This window comes from Condylura cristata, unplaced genomic scaffold (genome assembly GCF_000260355.1).
Source record: "Condylura cristata isolate star-nosed mole 26May11 unplaced genomic scaffold, ConCri1.0 scaffold00001, whole genome shotgun sequence".
NCBI lineage: Eukaryota > Metazoa > Chordata > Mammalia > Eulipotyphla > Talpidae > Condylura > Condylura cristata.
This window is the reverse complement of record NW_004567102.1, coordinates 26,056,380-26,077,030: the sequence shown is the minus strand read 5'-3', so window position 1 is coordinate 26,077,030 and position 20,651 is coordinate 26,056,380. Positions and strand designations below refer to the sequence as shown.

Sequence of the window (20,651 nt, the reverse complement as noted above, 5' to 3'; positions counted from 1 at the left end):
GTAATACTTCATTAGGAGAAAATAAGCAGTGATAAATAGTTCTATTGCCAATTCTAGCAATAATTGGATTTCAAGACCATTTAATGCATACGTCAATAGATTTGATACATTATTTGCAATGAAGAAAAAAAATTAATATAATTATCAAGTGACTCCAATTTAAAAAGACACTCAAGAATTACTAGCAGTGATTTAGTTAAGCATAAAGCCCTATTATACTTAATTAGCAAACAAAGACTTGAAGCTATTAATACCACTTGAACCACTTTTTTATGGGAACAGGCATTTTTCTAGAATTGTGTTATTGTAATCAAAATACCAAACCAGATTAATTAACCAGACATGAGCCTGCATTGTTCTACTATTATATTCAGAACTGATTTGGTTTTGGCAGAATACTATAAAGCTTCATATTAAAAGAATGCTATAAACATGGCTTTTACCTTCTTTTTAGTTTTACTTGAAATTTACTTTATTCATTTTAAAGTTGTACAAGGTCTATAAGCTAAAGGCACACATATTAATATAAGTTAACTTATTAAAATAACATCATAAAAATAATTTAAGTTAGCATTAGAATTCCCTAAGAAGTTTCTCACTTTGAAGGAAGTCCAGGGCCTCCCTGATGGTGCAAGCAGTTAAGTCCCATTCTATGAAGCTATCTGCAGTTACTGCAGCTTGAGTTAAATCCTGGGTCTGGGAGCTAACCTATATGGCACAGCAGAAAACTCCTGTCTTACTCACTGCTCCTAGCAGTGTATTTCAGTAAATCCACCTGCTCTGCTCCCCACTCTGTCTCTGGTGAAACCTCTTACCTCTTTACACCTCTGGCCTAGACCCCAGCTCTTGTATGCATAAATAAATAAATCTTTACAAAAATAAAATAAAAGAGATCCAGCCATATATTCTCATGTTTTAGAAACATTGGCTAGCCATGATAAGATAGAGAATTATCTTCATATTTAATTCCCAACTAGAAAACTATTTCTCGAAAAGAAAGGAGCCAGAAAAGAGCAGTCAGAAGAGGGAGAAATAAAAACTCAAACAAATCAGGATGCTTAGCAGGACCTTGAGGTAGGGGTAGTATACACAAATGCAACAGGGTAATGGGAGAAATGAAAGGGGGCACTGTGAAGGAGTAGGTAGTTCTAAACACTAGAAGATAGTCTTGTCAGGCTGTGGTTTGTCTATAGAATTATCTAGGACAGGGAGGAGTTAGGGTGGGGAGAAGGAGGGAGGAAGTGAGCAATAGTAAGAAAGGAATTTTTTATTCTCACTGCAATGTGGGTCCAAGAGACTGTAACTCTTATCTTGATGGTGATGGTGGATAAAGTATACAAAATTATGACTACAAAGTTAAGCTCAAAAGTATATTTTCATTTTTTAAAAAATTAGAACATTTTAATAGCTGAGAAATGCCACAGATATCACAATGTTGAAAGTTTGGACTTGATCTTAGTCCCATACTAAACAAACATGTGAATCCTTCCCAACCCGCAAACTTCTGGTATTGGGGGCAAAGATTTTTTTCTTTTTTTCTTTTTTATCTTTTTTGCCAGTGCAATATAAACCTTCTACCTGTCTTTTGTGTCATGGTGCTCATCATGTTATGACAGGTTATTACACCAAACAATTCTCCAATGCTCCTGATATCACTGATGTCCTGCAATCAATTCAATGAAATTGTTCAATTCTGACATAATCTTTTAGAGTTAGCATCAGATTCCTACAGTTAAAGAGATGAACCCCAAAAGACTTTCCCACTTCAGATGCCAATCACAAGTATTGAGTCACCTGGACACTCAACTGACTATATACTGATGATTTCCACAACTGCCTCAGTAATTTTCTGGGCTTCATAGTTTATTAGAATGACCACAGAACACAGAAAACCCCTTTACTCATTTTTATTTATTTTATTAAAAGGATATAACTAGGGAAAAAATGCATAGAATAAGGTATGAGAGAGGAGACCACACAGCGTTCCCATCCCGCTTCTAGAAATAGCACCATTTTAGCACGCTAATATGGTCACCAAGCAGAAAGCTCATCAAATCTACTTGTTTATAAATTTTTATAGAATTCAATATCCAGCCATCCCAGTGGTCAATGAGAGGGACTGAAACTTCTAACCCTGTAGTTATTGAGTCTTTCTGGTAATCATTCACATCCTGATATTTTATGGACACACTAATTACCTTACTAGCATAAAATGAAGTTAGATTATAAAGGGGCCATTATGAATAATAAAAGACACTCCTGTCACTCAGGAAATTCTAAGAGTTTTTGTAGACTAGAGACAAAGACTAGAGACAAAATCAAATATATTTCCTACTATGCCACAATTGGAATAAATGGGCAAGAGTATTCCTGGGAGCCGTTCCTGTACCTGGATAGCTAGCAATAACTTAGCTATATATGAGAATAGCTATGAGTAACTATGAATCACATAAATGTATTCCATTAACCTAAAATAAATAGATCCCTAGCCTGCTCCAGAATGCCTGTGACAGCTCAAATGACACTCAGATGAGGCAAAGTGTAGAAAAGAAGGTAGTCAAAATGGAGAGACATTGGTGTCAAAATATTGCAGTGAAACGCATTATATATTGTATTTTAACGCTTAACTGGTGACTTTTTGAATGTGAATCCATGATACTGGATTATGAGTAGCCTCTAAATCATACAGGTTACAAGATAATTAGATAATAGTAAGCAGATGGTTAATTTAAAGAGACAGCAGTGGTTAAGACTGAATAGTTTCTTTAAAAAAGTTGTGAAACATGAATTTGCATATTTATCTAAAAAGCAATTTGGTCTGAGAAAAAGAGTTGCAAATATCAAACATAGGAAGTTCTTATTTTCAAATAAGTTCCATATTCCCTTTAAAATGAAGCATATTCCGCAATTTATTAGAATGACTATGGAAAGAATGACTATGAAAAGAAAAACTTGTTTAAAAAATATTTTAAATTTATGAAAAAGATCTTTCTTAAGTGTTTTCAATCAAATGTATTATCAAAGCTTCCTTCTTGCTACTTTAATATGAGAAAAGTTTTCTGAAGGGCAATGAGCTTCAAATCAGATAGTGTGCATGTGGTCACAGACACATGTTTATATATGATGAGTTGTTAAAAAATCAAAATTCAACATTGATTGTTTATAATTCCTTTTTCTCTAAAGTCTCATAATTACAGAAATGGCATTGTCTTTTTATTTTATATAATCCTTAACTTGTCTGCTAGCCAGTGACTATATATAACTGATGCTAAAAGTAAAATAGATATGGAATCTACCTTACTGAAATCATTTTGTCTATATGACATATGGAAAGTTTTAATATTTTTTAAGGGCTAACTCTAAGCAGAGGCAGATATTTTACAACATCAATCTATTAAAATTTTTGCAACGAAGAACTTTCTCTTAATCGGAAGTTGTATTTTAAAATATAGACAAAACATGTGAGCCATTTGGCTATTCTGCAGAGAATTTGAATGTTTTTAAACTTTAGATATCATTGGTTGTTTTCATTACATATAACACAAAACAAACTATGAATTTTAACTAAGACAAGGCTCTTGGGAGCTTACTTAGACATATCAGTTTTTCATTAACTTAGCGAAAGTTAGACTAGGATTTTTTTTTTTGTCACTATTGCTAGAATGCATCATAGAATCTATGGAAAATGCCCTCCCAGAATTCCTATTGTTCTGGATCTCACACCCATTTGATTTGTTCTGATATTTCTTCTTCAGTGAAGTATGTCTTCCATTTGCTTCCCCAGATTCATTCTCTACCCTTCTCTACTCTGCTACTCTGCTCTGCACCAAAGGAGATGCTCATTAAGTTCTACTTCCAAAGGCCTTTTTTTTAGGGTTGTTTATTAAATTCATACAAAAGGAGGCACTGGCAGGAGAAGAGAGAATCCAGGATGTATAATGCCCTGGCTCCTTACCTAGGGGATTACAGGTTGAAAGTGACTACTAGGAAACTCTTACCTAAACTGATCAGTATTTCCAGATTCCAGTAATTTCATGTGATTGTCTTTTTAGGAGTGACAGAGGTTTTTTGGTGTTGCCAAATATAGAGTAATTTTTCTTTGATTTCACTCACACCTTTGTAAATGGTACAGACAACTTAAGCTCTCTTGATCATTCCTCTGCATGTACTCTATTTCCTGCAAGATCCCAGCTGATTAACTCACTTCTTTCCTCTCATCTACCGTATTTCCTCAAGAATTCAAGTCTTCAGAAAGGCTATTAACTTAGCTTGGTATGATGAAGGCCCTATCTTACTATTTATCTTGGCCAATTTTAATGAAACACTTTTAACCTTATTCTCTCCATTTTGTTGTTGTTCTAACCTTCCTTCAAATTTCCTTACAGATTAACTCACATTTGACCTTTGCTGTCTGTTCTAATTCTCTTCAGTCTAATCCTCTGTCCATTGCAGCTCTCTTCTTCCTCATCACACCACTTAAATCGTTCCAGAAGTCATTAGTGATCACAATATTGCCAGGCTCAGGAGGTTATTTTACCTTTTTTTTTTTAATTTATTTATTTGTTCATACAGAACTGGGGTACAGGCCAGAGATGCGGAGGGTGAGAGGCTTCACCAGAGACAGAGTGGGGAGCAGAACAGGCAGATCTACAAAGTACACTGCTGAGGGGAGCAGCGGGCGGGTCAGGAGATGTCTGCCTCGCCATGTGGTCACCTCCGGGGCAGGAGGGAATCGAACTCATGCGGAAATGGCTTTAGCTTCTCAGTGCTGTGCTTTAACCTGCTGCGCCACCAGGAAGGGCCTACCATTTTTTTTTTTTAAAGATTTACTTATTTGTGCATACAGAACTGGGGTACAGGCCAGAGGCTCAGGGGAGGCGAGAGGCTTCACCAGAGACAGAGTGGGGAACAAAACAGGCAGATTGACGAAGTAGACCACTGAGGGGAGCAGCGGGCGGGTCAGGAGAGGTCTGCCTCACCATGTGGTCATCTCTGGGGCCACGGGAATGGAACTCATGCAGAAGCGGCTTTAGATCTTCAGTGCTGTGCTTTAACCCGCGGCGCCACCAGGGAGGGCCAATTTTACCATGTTTTTACTAGTCTTTCTTTTTTTTTTTTTTTTTACCAAATTTGACTTTGATATTCATTCATCTTTTATAAATTATCTTTCTTTTTGCTCCTGTGATAGTATCTGCCTTTCTGTTTTCTAAATATGTCTTACCTCTTTTAAATTTGGTGTTCTTTAGGGTTGTTTTATCATATGATTACTATTTCCACACTTCTCCTTCCCTAGCAATTCCATCCATTTCCATTGCTTTCAGACAATTTTTCGGTCTATCTCCAGAGTAATCCACTTTGCTGAGTTCCAGTAAGTTTCCTATCAATTCTATGAACTAGAGCTATCCATACCTAACAGGTATCTCAAGTTAAAGATACCCAGTTCAAACACTCTTTTGTTTTCTTCAATCTAAGGTAACAGTGATTATAAGGCATAACATCATTTTGTGAACTGCTGAAAAAATACCAATTGTAGTATTATGATCTCATCAATTACATAAGATGCATCCTAACTTCAGAGATATTAAAATGTAAAAAGGAAAAGCATGTCTTGGAAGCTATGAGACACAATAGATTTTCCTATCATTTTATTACTGTGGATAGGCTTACGTTCTGCTACCAAAAAGCCAATAAGCAGAGACAGGAATTGAATCTATAAGCATTTCTATTTTTCAGATCTCCAGTCATTGATTTGAGAGAATGGAGGAGCTGTTCTGCCACCTCATCTTGAATTAACCTTTTTATAAATAGACAAAAGCACTCATAAGCAAACCATCCATTAGTAGAACAGTCCTTCAGAGTTGATGTTCTTTTTTTTTTTTTTTATCAGATTTTTTTTTAAAGATTTATTTATTTGTTCATACAGAACTGGGGTACAGGCCAGAGATGTGGAGAGTGAGAGGATTCACCAGGGAGAGAGTGGGAAGCACAACAGGCAGATCGATGAAGTACACTACTGAGGGGAGCAGTGGGCGGGTCAGGAGAGGTCTGCCACACCATGTGGTCTCTCCAGGGCAGGCGGGGATCGAACTCATGCGGAAGTGGCTTAAGCTTCTTAGTGCTGTGCTTTAACCCGCTGCGCCACCAGGGAGGGCGCGTTGATGTTCTTTTTATTCATCACATTCAAGCCCCAGAGTTTGTTATCAGCTTCTTGATTATTTTGTCCCTGGTATATCCGATGGTGTCAGTGTCTGGCATTCATTCAGGCATCACTGGGATCGCAGTTTCAAAGCAAGTTTTAACTTACAGAACACAGAAAGCCATGTTTAGTGCGTATGTGCAGACTATGCTCTGTGTATGTGCTCTATGTATGTGCTCCTCTACAAAGGAAGGATGGTAACCTTCCTTTGCTCCCTACATCCCTGTCAATTCTTCACCTCCAATCTACTCTTCCTCATGTGTTCCCTATCTTAATTAGTGCCACAATCACTGTCCATAGTTCTCAACTCAAAAGTCTAGGGAGACTTTTGTCATGATCAGTTTTTGTTTATTTGCCTTATAATACTTGGTTATTCAGTTAGACATTAATTAGGTGTTATGATAGAGGTATTCTGCAGATGTGTTTAGCAGTTACAGTCAATTAAGTAAAGGAGATTATTTTTTAATAATCTGGATTGTTCTGATTCTATCAGTTGAAAGGCCTTAGGAGCAGAACTCAGGTTTTTCTGAAATAGAAGCAAAACTCTCAATGCCAGTTCCTGCTTGAGTTTTCCCAGCCATCTTTCTGATGGTCTGTTATGGACTTCAGATTTGTTTACTCAGTCCTCATAGCTACATATGAAATACCTAGAGTAAGGTTCCTTTTTTGTTGTAGTGGTAATCTCTTTTGCTGTAGCTTATTAGTTTGATGTAGTCCTAATTGTTTATATTCTCTTTTGCATCTCTTACTGTTGGGGATAAATTCACAAAGACATGACTGAAGTCTGTTTTATAATGGTTTAGCTATGTAGTTGGTTTCAGTTCTTATATCACAGTCATTTTGAGTTTTTTTTTTTGGTATGGTGTGAGATAGTGGTCAGGTCTCATTCTTTTGCATGTGGCTTTCCAGTTTTTCTAGCATTATTTATTGAAAACACTTTGCTCTCTCCAAGGTATGCTTTTGGCTCCTTTGTTACAGATTAGCTGTTCATTTAGATGTGGGTTTATTTGTGAGCTTATAAGGGAATTGAATTTTAAAAGTGACTTATATTTTAAATGGAAGTTAAAAAACTCTGTTCAGACATGAAGCAAATAGAACCACATTACGCAAAAGAATAGATGCTTGAGTCAGAAGTGGCACCCTTTTGTTAGAGAAAAAAAAAATAACATATGCTACAAATTTTAAAAATGTATCCTTTGTTCAAATTCAGTGTGCTATGGATAATTTTTAAATATCATACATTTAAAATCCATTTTTATTGTAATTTCTATTCATATTATAAACTGATTTTGACATTACCTTATATTTGAACTGTATATGCAAATTTATATTTTATACCTTGATGTACATAAGCATCAGGCTTGGGAATTGACACAATGAATAACACTTGGAGGTATTAAATGATATTTTAACATGTCTAGACAATGAATAAATCATCTTTCATAACCAGAAGTAAAATCTTAAGGAAAATAACTTACATGTTTCACCAGTTCATATGGAAATATTTGTTCTGTTAGAAGTATATAAATGGTATTCATTAAGAGTATGTAATTGTAGAAATATGGAAATGCAAATTTCACAATTCACATTATGATACTTTGTATAATCTAATTTTAGAATGATAAATTGGAAAGTTGCCTCTATGTCCACAAATCAAAACCACCCACTTATTAACAATTTTTGTATGTGAGAGCATGTGTAAGAAACTAAGCAGTTTACTGAAATGAGTTTTAATATAGTAACTCAGTTGTGTAAAGTTCATTTACAACTGAAAATGGGATTGTACTGTAAAAGTTTAAATACATTTTTTCATAGTAATAATGCCATAACTCAGGTTCTAAGAGATAAGGAAATAAACATTAGTCCACAATATAGCTAAACTATGATACCAATAGTGCAATCCTCACTTTTCAAGTGGAATTTTTTTTTTAACATATACCTTATATGTCAAAGTGTTTTGATTTTTAATGCAAAAATGTAAACATTTAATTTTTCATGGATCAACTTTTTCACAAAACCTCTGACACTACCAGGTTATATAAAAGGAGCAAATGTTTTAGCAGAACCATGTGGATCTTATGTGCCAATTATCTTTAAATAGAGTTTAAATCTTTTCATAAAGAAAATAGGAAATTTCTTCAGGTTGTGATGACCAATTCAGTTGGATGACAGTGGAAGGATTAGGGCAAAATGAGATAATATAGTGTTAGGAGGAAAAGTCATGCTCAAACTTCCCCAGACCCACAGTAATGTTTACTCTGGATCATTGTTAAATCCTTGTGACTAAAGATTAAATGTAGGCAGTACACAAGGCATAACAGAAAACTAAATTCTAAATCAACACATAATGGATCAGGAAAGACTGTGTAGGCAGTCACCAGCATCTGAAGATAGCAAGGTTTAACTGTAAGCTCACTAAAGGTATTAAAATAGGTAAGAAAAGATTTTGTCTATCAGAAGTAGGATTACTGGTTAGCAATAAAAGTACAGACAAAATGACAGAAGGACAATTTTAAGACTTTTCAAGTGCTTTTTATTTGGATGGACATTCAAATATTTTAAATTACAACATAACAAAATATTTTAAAATTGATGTATAAAAACCAGCTACATTTGATAACATATTAGCTTTCATGGTACACAATTAATGTGAATCTGCAAAACTAGACTTCACTACTCTCTACATGTAATTTTGTGTTGCAAGCTGTATTAATGATTATAGTTTCTATTATGTAGTTTATTTGACCCAGTTTTTCAGGCTAAGTTCTGAACTCACTTCTATAGTCTCCTTTAGATTACTGGCCTTGCCATTAGGCCTTGGCCCTTAGATCTCCTGACTTGCCCACCCTTTAATTCTTCATTCTGGACTAGGAGCGCCTCTATGTCTTATTGGCTTCTTAAATTCTCTTGTTCTCCTTTGTACCCCATTCACATTTTTTCTTCCAGTCTGTATTTTCCTTTTAATTAAAAGTTTCAATACTCTTTTTGATCTTTCTATTCAAACCTGTACAAAATTACGTTTATTCATTATAATCACTTGGTTATAATCTTACCTTTGGCTTTCCAAAAGAAAATCATAGAATGTGATAGAAAAATCATTCTCATATCTTCTGTTTCCCAAACTAGAACCCAATCCCCTAGCTTAGGGAGGAGAACCTCTTGTGTGCCATAAGAGTTAGGTGGTGAAAGGTGTGCTTGTCCTTGCTTTAGGAACACTTTCATTAGGAGTTTCATTGTAGCTTTGTTTTCTAAAATTCTGTCTTCGTATGGATTTGGTGTCAAGGTGAACTTTTCCATAGGTCATTACTTCCTGTTCTGGTCTTCCAAGTGGAACTGCTCTCCCAACTTTCTGCTGGCCACATGTGCCTGGTCTAGACTGAGAGAATTCTTAGGAAGATCTTCTCCAGTGGAGGTGGTACCTTTCTCCTTATAGTCACAGTAATATGCACATGACAGGGTAGTGAATCAGTGTGAGCATAAGGGTTACTGAGTGTGTGTGTATGGGAGGATTATGGCAAACACTAATCCATACCCTTTTTTCACCAAGGTACTTTTCAACACAGGCGTGTTGTCACCTGAGCAGCAAGCACCTCATGATCCAGCCACCCTCAGCACTTGCAGCAAGTGCTGAGCCCCCAAAATTCAGGTTACACGCTCCAACCTTGGGATTGAGTAACTTGTATGTCCTCCTCCCACTAACTTTATAGAATTATTCAAAAGCCAAGGGTCAGGAAAAAAAAAAAAGGATGATAGTTCCCTTTTAATTTTGCTTTCTTCCAAAAGCCTATAACCTTAATACATTTAAGCGGGGGGGGGGGGGGGGTGGAATCTAGGTTTTGACATAAGTTTTCCACAATGTTTCCTCTTATTAAATCCCTTGGGAATTATAGGGTCTATATTGTCATCTCTTTGAACTTAAAAAGGAACATAGTCCACAGAAATCCTGATATTTTCCTAAGACTTATTGAGTAGGTTTATGGAAAGGGAATTCTACAGTAACTGCAAGTATCTTAGTCCATTTGGGCTGCTTATAACAAAGATAACATAAACTGGGTAGCTTATAGAAAACATGAATTTATTTCATAGTTCTGGAGGCTAGAAGTCCAAGATAATTTGGTGACAGATTTATTGTGTGATTAGGCCCACTTCCTGGTTTGTAGGTGGCTGTCTTCTCACTCTAACTTTCCTTGGTGGAATGGGGCTAGGGAACTATTGGGGTATTTGCCATAAGGGCAATAACCATTCATGAGGGCTCCACCCTCATGACCAATGTACCTGCCAAAGACCTTCACTTTCAGATAGTACCACCGTAGGCTTTAGAATTGATCATATGAATGGGAGGGTGGGAGTGGGCACATATATTCAGTCTACAGTACCAGAGGAAAGGAAAAGGATAATTTATTGTTTTTTTTTTTTAAATCCATATGGAACTTACTAAAATGCACATAAAAAAACCTTAAAGCTCTTAAAGGCAAGAATCTTAGTGTAGGAGGAAGTCTGTATCAATTTACAAATTTCTTATTTTCTAAATTATCTTTGGAAATTTTACAAAGGAACGTGTATTTCTTTTGAATATATGCATGTATTAAAATATATACATTTGAATGTATTCATTTAAATATTAATCAAGATTATTAATTTTTTTTTTAAGCTCTGGTCATAATAGAGATTTCTTAGATTTAAGACCATGATTCAGGGAAATGAGTTCAGTCCTTGTTAGTATGTCTCTATGTCAAATGAAAACCATACTCTAGGAAGAGGGTAGAATTCAGAAGTGGATTGATATAACATTCTTCCATGCCAGATGCCTCACTTTCTATTTCCCTTTTCTCCCAACTCACCTAATTCAGACCATTAACTATCCTTATAATTAATTAGCCTTATTAAAATATAGGTTTATAATTTTCAAATCTGAAAATTAAGCATTATCCAATATCACAAAAGGATGAAACTAGTTCATTAAATGGTCTTAATTCAATGGAGGGCACATTGAATACATTAAAGGTTGAGTGCAGTGTTGGTAAAAACTCCAATTTTATATAAAGCTTATAGTGGTGATGAAGATTATGGTCTTTAATTCATTGTCTTCTTCCTAACACATTAATTTTTTATATGCAGAATCAAAAATGGATGTAAGATGAATTGTTGGCAAAATAACATATCAGTAAATTGAATACAATATGATGCAGAGAAGTAAAGTGACTTTTTCATGAGAACTCTTGCTGTAAGTAAATCCCCACCTCTAACTTCAAGAAGTAGTAGATGGGTGGACAAGTTTGGTGGAATATTATCCACTAACCCCTAGCCTAGTGAGGGAGATTTCAAGGGAGCTACCTGGAGCATTTGAAATAAGGTATCTGCAATCATGATATACCTCAAGCCTGGGAGAACTACAGCAGACTATGCCATACAGGTTGATTTCTTCAGAATATCCAAGAAAGTTTACTTTCTTTGATGGTGAACTAGAAGGATGTACTTACATTGGGTTGACCTGTGCTCCTAAAGGTTGTTGGTGCAAGGTATGTAGGTTCATATCATATTTTGGAGATTTGGTTCATATGGGAGATGAGAAAATTGGTCTGGCTTTATAACAGGCCTCTCCCTAAAGCAAATGGGCCTGTAGAAGATGACAGCAAGAACATGCAGATGTAAGAATATGACAGATGTCCTGGAGTTGGTAACAGAATTCTAAGTGACTACCTGAAATAAAGATGCTTGAATTAATTTTAAAAGAACTATAAGAGAAGTGAATGTGCCACAGGAGAGTCATACCCAAATTATCTGCGGTTTAGAGAACATAACTTGATACCAATTCATTTGAAATCTTTCTTTTTTTCTTCCCTCCTCATTTTGTAGAAGCAGACAGCACTCCACTTCTTACCTGCAGGATTATAGACTCAGGTATGTCCCAGATAGAATAATTTATCATTACATAATAAATCATAAGGGTTGGTGGGATTAATTCACAAAGTTGTGCCTTGATTGTTCAATTCAATGCATAATACATACCTGCACTCCACGAGACCCAAGCAAGTCATGCCAGGAACTATATATTCCTCTGCTTTACTCTAGGGCTATGGCAGTGATAGAGGAAAAGAACAAAAGGCCTGATGTCCCGCTGCTCCCCTCAGCAGTGTACTTCTTCAACCTGCCTGTTCTACTCCCGACCCTGCACCTCTGGCCTGCACCCCAGTTCTGTATTTATAAATAAATAAAAATCTTTAATTAGAAGAAAATTCCACTAGTTAGTTATCCAATATCAGCAGCAAACAGGCCATGCCACAAAGGAGTGAGTCCCTTCCCAATAGAAAAGGATTGTATCAGGACTCTGCAATGGCTTAGGCTGCAGTCCACCTGCCAGTGCAGGTTCTTCTTTTCACCAACACTCCCCCTCTGCAGGGCAGCAGCCTCCTGCCTGCCTGTGACCCCCACCCTGCCGGTGCTTCTCTTGGAGCTTCTCTTTACTGACCTCCCGCAGCAGAGGCCACACTCCTCAATGTACCCTCCTGCATCCATGCAGGCTTCTCTCAGCAAAGCTGTTCCTTTCCCTACAGAGCTTCCTTCCGGCTTCTGTCCATGCAAATGTCCTTTTCCTTCTGTCCCTGTTTCTAATAAACCTGCTTTTTAAATATAACTTATGTCTCTGTCTCATGGAGAAACTTGCCTGGGAACTCACAGCTTGCTGCTGAAAGAGGAACCTGTTGAAACCTTTCCCAGAGTGAATCCAAAGACCCCACACTAACACTAAAAAAGACATCAGCAGTATATGCTTTGTTCACTTATGACTATTACATGATCTGTGATATCACTAAAAATATGTTTAGGAACTCAAATACCTTTAGGCTATAAAGTTATCATGAAGACTGACAGGCACACCTAGATTTAAGTAAAAAGGTCATAACATCATGTGACAGGCTCATGTCCATTTACTCAGGGCGGGCCCCAAATACCAGCAAATTATATCATTTGGGCTGTTGGGAAACCTTTTCTTCCGAGTCAGCTATTCGTGTAAAGTAGTGGGAAGTTCTGCCAATCACATCACCATTCTGCAACTAGGGATAAACTTTCCTTCTGGGAGGAAGTGGAAACCCCGAAGATTTGGCTTGGTTCTGATACACCCAGTTCAGTCCTTGTTGCATTCCTTGGCTTTTCTCCTCCTTCAGTTTGGGCAGAATTAGCAACTCCTAAGAAGTTGCACAGCAGAGGAAACTCCCGCGCCCCAGGTCTCCATCATCACCTAAGCCGGTGACGTCACGGCGTCTCCAGCGCGCCCCGCCCCCAGCCGTCCTCGCCGTCCCGCCCCTGACCCGCTCAACACCAGGGGACGCTCGTGGGCCGGGTCTCCCTGGCAACCACTTGCTCCGCCCCCTCCGCCCCTTTAACCTTTAGGGTGCGCGGTCGTCGCGTCCCTCGTACTCTCTCCCCTGTCCCCCTCCCCTCACCCCACCCCCTTCTCTAGGGACTCTCCGAGCCGGAAGCGAAGATGGCGGCCGTAGCGGCGTCTGGCGCGGCTTCGGCGGAACTGGTGATCGGCTGGTGCATATTCGGCCTTTTACTACTGGTAGGGGCGGCGCTTGGAGTTTTCCTAGTGTTTGGTCTGGTGGGGCGAGGGAGGCGCTGATCCTACACCTGGTCTTTCTGAACCCAGGAGACCTTCCTCGCTCCGCTGCGTCCGGCTTTTTAGCTCGGACAGTGGAGGGCTTCTCAGCGTTGAAGCGGCGCTATGGGAGGTGGGGGAAGAGGCGCTGATTTCCGGCCGCTTTTCGGTCTTTTACCTGGTGACGTCCAATATCGTAGGTTTCCTTTCTGCGAAACTCTTGCCTGCTCTCTGACTCAGACACTTGGAGGGCAGAGTTTAGGCACAGAGGTGACCCGCACTGTTCAGAAGGGTGTGGTGGCCTCTGTCCCCATAGGACTGCAGCACACAGTGTGGGGCAGTAGCGCCGGCCCTTTGCAAGTTCGCTAGGCGCCGGCCCTGTTAACTCGCCAGTTGCTGCTTCTCTAAGCATCCCCACCCCCACCCCCGCCCTTTTCCCTCCACTTGGTATTATTGTGTCTCCAACCATCTCTGCCGATTGATTGTGCGCTTTTGCCTTGATGACGTGAGTTGTTTTGACTTTCAGGTTTCACATTCCTCCTCTGTGTTAATAGGTGTAGAAACCTGTGTAGGGAAGAGCTGTGTCCTCTTTATGGCCAGCATCGGCGTGTATATACTGTCTGTCACCCATCCGACTGCGGGTGTCTTCTTTTCCAACCATATTAATCTTGCTTGTTGAATGAGCGCAACTAGCAAACTAGCACTTCAGTGGCCCAAAGTGGCCTAATTTTTTACTTTCTTACCCCATATTAAAACCTTTGGTTTTATTTTACGTGGTATTTCAGTTTCTCTTTTTATGCCCTCCCATTGTTATTGTCCTTCTTTACTGTCTATAATCTGTCCTGTTTTTTTTTACTTCCTGTTCCAAAGCATTTTGCTTTGCATTAGGACAACAAACAAAAAGGAAAACAAGTTTAATTCTAGGTCAGGAATCAAGAATTGTTTGATTTTTACTTTACATATCAGATGTTACCATAGCACATGTAACCAGTGTAAGATATTACTATAGCATATGTAACCAGTGTACTGTGTCTTGCTAGTAATTATTTACAGCAGGGAAACTCTCTATTTCCAATCCCCCCCAAAAAGACATTAGAGGGAAAGTGCAGAAGTAAAGGTTATCTCACAATATCCTAAAGCTGGTGAGGAATTCAATGTAACTACCTGAAATAGATACGTCTTTTAGTTTCAGGGAACTAGAGAAGTGAATGTTCCTAGTTTCTTTGGCCATCCTGTCCCCAGAAGAGAGTATACTGGAACATGATTTATTTCTTTTGGTGGAGAAAATGAAAAACACTGATTCTTTATTGTGGCCTCCAAAGCTTATTTTAAGCTCTTTACTTGGTGAGTTCACTGACTTTTCCAGGTCATCCTATTCATTTGGTTTAGAAGAAAACAAAAGAGCTTGGAACCAGTATCAGTGTAATGGGAATATCTTGGCAGTTATCAAGTAATAAACAATTAAGGTATAGAAGTTGTATTTTAAGTTGTAGGAAGTGCAAACAAACCATTATGTGTCCTTTAAGAGGGTTGGTGGGGAAAATAAAAATTAAAATTTTTAAGTACTGGGAAACCAAAGTATGACTTTACATATGAAATGGGACTTTGGAGAATAGAAAGCATTATTGCAAGAAAGGGGAGTTGAGGTAAATTTTGGATAGATGAAAAATAGAAGACATTTAAGTGGAGATATTTAGTTGGTCATATTATAAAATAGGAACAAAGAAACATGAGAAGGGAAGTTAGTTTGAAACTTGATGTGGAAGTAGGAAAAATACAGGACTTTACTTTTCTGCAAATCTGTAATCCTGTCTTGTTAGAAGATTGTTGCATTCTCTCTTTTGCATTCTCTCTTTTGAGATGTTTTTGCTTGTTTACTATATATGAAGAAAAACCAGTTTCAGTGATAGGAAATCAGAAGCAATTTTAAGATAATTGTAGATGATCTTTGCTACTACCCAAAACTCAACACATAAAAGCTTCTTAAAGATTAACTGCAATATGGAACCTAAAATGCTATCAGTGAACATTTTGTTTTATTGTATTAAAATCCATTAATCCATGTTGTATTTTGGGTGGATTTTTTCCCCACTCATGGTTTTATAATCTGTTGCACAGTCATTTAGAAAATGCTGGTACACTAAGTTAGCATGTCTTCCATATATGGATATACTTTTTATAATAACAAAATATCACATTCATTAATGACACAACTGATTTGTTATAATGCAATTCTCAAATGAGTATTGAGAAATTGTGAAGCTCGCTGTTTTCTCAGAACTACAATTTTCATTTGAAAGCTTGAATCTTATCATTGGTAATAATATTGTTGCTTTTCTTGAAGTGATAGACTTCTATTCATTGCCAGAACATTTGTGTAATAACCATAACATACATGCTTTCAAGTAAAATTGTTGTTCTTTCAAAGAGTACCTGGTTTAACTTTCACCTTTTAGTATAGAGATGTTTGTCCATGAGACAGCCATTATACCTAGTTATGCAGTAGAAGAACTTTAAAGTATACTTTACACTTTCTCTCATGAAGAATTAAAAAGACCCAATGGTTGAAGTTTAATAAAATTTTTACTGCTTCATCAAATACAGTGTTAGGTTAAATTACTGTGCTGTGTAATTGTAAAGACTATTGCCATAACTACTGGTATAATTTGATGTTGTTGTTTTGATTTATGCTGAATTTGCCAGCAGTTTTATACACCATGACTTATGAGTCATCAACAAAATGAAGAAGCAAAAGACATTTTATTGGCCCTCCCTGGCGGTACAGTGGGTTAAAGCACAGCACCAAGAAGCTAAAGCCACTTCAGCATTAGTTCAATCCCTGCCCCCACCGGGTGATCCACATGGCCTGGCAGACCTCTCCTGAGGACCCACTGCTTACCTCAGCAGTGTACTTAGTTGATCTGCCTGTTCTGAGGACCCACTGCTTACCTCAGCAGTGTACTTAGTTGATCTGCCTGTTCTGCTCCCCACTCTGTCTCTGGTGAATCCTCTCACCACACCTGTGCCTCTGGTCTGTACCCCAGCTCTGTATGCATAAATAAATAGATCTTAAAAAAAAAGGACATTTTATTATGATGAGAAGAGTAGTTTCAATTTGTAGACCCTCCAGAAAGGGTTCTGGTCCTACTGGATATCAAAGACATACTTTGAGAACTGTTGCCAATCATCTACCAAAAAATCAGAACTAAGTTTGCTTACTTTTGTGATTTGGGCAGACAAATGAACTTCAGGAATGGTTCAATTTGGTTCTTCCAAGCCTGTCTGTCTGTGTTTATCAAAACTAAGATCTTTTACTCCAAGATCTTCAATAATTTTGTTTATACCAACTTTCAAGGTACATTTCCCATTACTGTTAGAGACTAAGTCTCCATTTCTATATCTGTTAGCTATACCATGTGAGACCCAGCCTTTCTGAATCAGACCCTGCAGCTTAAAAAGAGACTGAAAGTTTGTGTGCGCTTTAGTTTAACATTCTTTTATTGACATTTCTACCAGTGTCCATGGTTCTAAACCTTCTTAAAAACCACCTAGGAAGTTTTTAAAATCCTAATGTTAAAGTAGACTCTTTTTGGAGTGATTGGGGAACTGTGCTAATGTTAACAAAATTATATGTATCAGTTTTTTTCATGAAATAATGTAAGAAGAAATTTAATAGACATTCAATATCAGTTACTATTGTAAAGCAGTTACTGTTATCAGGCATTGTACTAAATTCCTCTCAAGGTTTTGTATACACTTTTTCTGCTCCTAGCACAGTATTGTCAAAACAGTAGTGGGCGACCTTCTCTCTCACACACACACAAGCTAGATTCCTTTCCTTAATTTTTCTTTGATTATCTTTTCTGAAATGTCTGTCTTGTTTGAATCTTTATAAATTGCTATGAAAGAAGTATTTTTATAGAAGTATTCTATTGTATTGGTATATAATATAGTAACTATTGTTAGACTTAACCTAAATAACAAAACTCTCTTAGGATTCTTAGTTTTAAAAATAAGGGGAACCCAAGATTACAAAGTGTGGGAACTGTTGTCTTAACTATTTTGCTTAGGTTGCTCACTCTCTGTCCACTTAATTTCACCAGCTCCTTCCTCTGCAATAAGACCTAATCACTTTGAACTTAAAAATTAATACAAATAGTATAAATATTTTATGAAAAATAATTTCCCAAATTAGTAAATACTATTGGTAAATAGTATTACAATTACTAAATAGCTTTAGTAATTAGAATATGAGCTGATTTCTCTTTTTTTATTCTGAAAAAAAAAAAGAGAGAGAGATTGGTTTCTTTCTGAACTTTTTTTCCCTCTTTCATCCAGGTTTCAAAGTGTTAATTCACTTCCACTTTATTTTTTTCCTTTTAAACCCCAACTGAAATGTTAATATTGTGGAAGAATGATAGGCAACAACGTGGGTAGATTTCATATGCATTATCCTAGCTGAAAGAAACCATATTCAAAAGAAGACATACTTAGATTTTTTTTTTAATATTTATTTATTCGTACATAACTGGGGTACAGGCCAGAGATGTGGAGGGTGAGAGGATTCACCAGAGACAGAAAGGGGAGCAGAACAGGCAGATCTACGAAGTATACTGCTGAGGGAGCAGCGGGCGGGTCAGGAGAGGTCTGCCACGCCAGCCATGTGGATCTCCTCCGGGGCAGGAGGATGGAACTCTTGCAGAAGAGGCTTAAGCTTCTTAGTGCTGTGCTTTAATCAGAGGCCACCAGGGAGGGCCTCTACTTTTCTTTTAATGTTGGCTGGGTTGTTTTCCTGTCATCAACATTATAATGAAATGATTTGTTGGTTCAGGAAACTCCTTATTTGAGGACCTGCTATACTGGGATACCCTCCTCAAATCAATTCAATCAGAAAGTGAGGTTCCTCCTGACTTTAAATGTCCAAGGATTCCACTCTGGGTCCAAATTGAGAACCACTGTTTTAAATAAACTCTTTAGGAGATCTGGAACAAAAGTGGAATTGTTGTCTTTGTACCCTTTTTGACTGATTACTTCCTTTCTGGATATGCTAGGACAAGCACCTGAACTGGAATTAGAATCATATAACTCATTTCATAGCTTTCAAACATCACAATCAAGGTTTAAGAAAAATTTTAGCTGGTTAAGCATGCTAAAACTACTTCAGCATAAGTTCTATCTCACCCCCGAGGTGACCCACATGGTGCAGCAGACCTCTCCTGACCTGCCCGCTGTCACCTCAGCAGTGTACTTCCTCAGTTGGCCGCTTGTTCTGTTCCCCACTCTGTCTCTGGTGAATCCTTTCACTTCCCCTGCACTTCTGGCTTGTATCCCAGTTCTATATGCAGAAATAAATCTTAAAAAAAAAAAAAAGAAGAAGAATTATTTTATGTTGTCAATTGCATGGTGATTACCAGCATTTAATCTTTAACTGAATGCTAAAGATGCAACTATTATAATGGGCAGAGGTTAATTTCAATTGAAGTTATTTCTAAGGTGGATGTTTAAATAGTTAAGTTTAGGATAAAACAACTTCTAGGTGTATCTCCTTTAGGTTAGAGCAGTCTATTGGGGAAAAATATTCATTGATATTAATTTGATGGGAGAAATCATAACTAGTTGCACTGCTTGGTGAACATGCATATAACTGAACACTTATCAATACCTTTTACTTAATTTTGTGCATATTGTATATCTTATTTGTTAACTTAGTGAGACTCTACTGCTTTCATGAAATAGCCTTTGAAAATTATAAATCTTGAACCAGTTTATAGCATTGGACTATCCTTATATATCTAAAAGAATCTTTATTGCCATAATATTCTCATTAGTAACTTTGAAACACATACTAAACTCAGATAATAGCTAGGATAACAAAACATTTCCTTTTGCTTGTTTCAGGCTATTTTGGCATTCTGCTGGATATATGTTCGTAAATACCAAAGTCAACGGGAAAGTGAAGTTGTCTCCACCATAACAGCAATTTTTTCTTTGGCAATTGCACTTATCACATCAGCTCTTCTACCAGTGGATATATTTTTAGTTTCGTACATGAAAAATCAAAATGGTACATTTAAGGTAAGTGTTTTACTGTGTGACTCAAGTTCTTGACAATTGTGTTGAAGTTTAGTATTCCATCAAATATTGTACCCTAGTTTTGTCTCTGGAAATAAACAACAATGGAAATGTAGCATAGAGTTTGAGAATGTGACAATGAACATGGTAGACTTGAGTTATACTATTAGCTTTCATAAGAACTTTTAAACAGCCTTCAGATATGAAGAATGCCTTTTGTTGTTTTCAATACATTTGATATAGTCATATGTATTATTTTTATTTTTGTGCCCTTATCACACTCTTGAAGTTTGACTTGATATATATTAATACAATAAATAAGCAATGTAGAAGGGATTTTGTATTTGGCAGATCTGTATCTTAATTTGTATTTATGTTGAGTAGTTTGAGTCAGTATGGCATAGTGAAAAGACACCAGGATGGAAATTTTAAGACTTGAATTCTAGTCTTACTCTGAACTATCTACATGAAGATTTGGTCAGTCAGTTAACATTTCTGGACTTCAGGTTGTTCATCCTCATTTTTATTTTATTTTATTTTATTTATTTTTTTTTTTTAAAGATTTATTTATTTGTGCATACAGAACTGGGGTACAGGCCAGAGGCTCAGGGGTGGCGAAAGGCTTCACCAGAGACAGAGTGGGGAACAGAACAGGCAGATCGAGGAAGTACACTGCTGAGGGGAGCAGCGGGCGGGTCAGGAGAGGTCTGCCACGCCATGTGGTAACCTCCGGGGCAGGCGGGAATCGAACTCATGCAGAAGCGCTTTAGATTCTCAGTGCTGTGC

The 20,651-nt window shown here is 37.3% G+C and overlaps 1 protein-coding gene across 1 annotated transcript in view; it reads left to right on the top strand.

The window, feature by feature from the left end:
• Nucleotides 1-13,517: 13,517 nt before the first annotated feature.
• Nucleotides 13,518-20,651, top strand: part of LMBRD1 (LMBR1 domain containing 1) — a 76,715-nt gene continuing 69,581 nt past the window's right edge. Inside the window, exons 1-2 of the mRNA XM_004674040.2 lie at nt 13,518-13,757; nt 19,692-19,868. Coding sequence (XP_004674097.2) covers nt 13,680-13,757; nt 19,692-19,868 — 255 coding nt within the window. The 5' untranslated portion in view covers nt 13,518-13,679. The remainder of the gene's footprint in view (nt 13,758-19,691; nt 19,869-20,651) is intronic.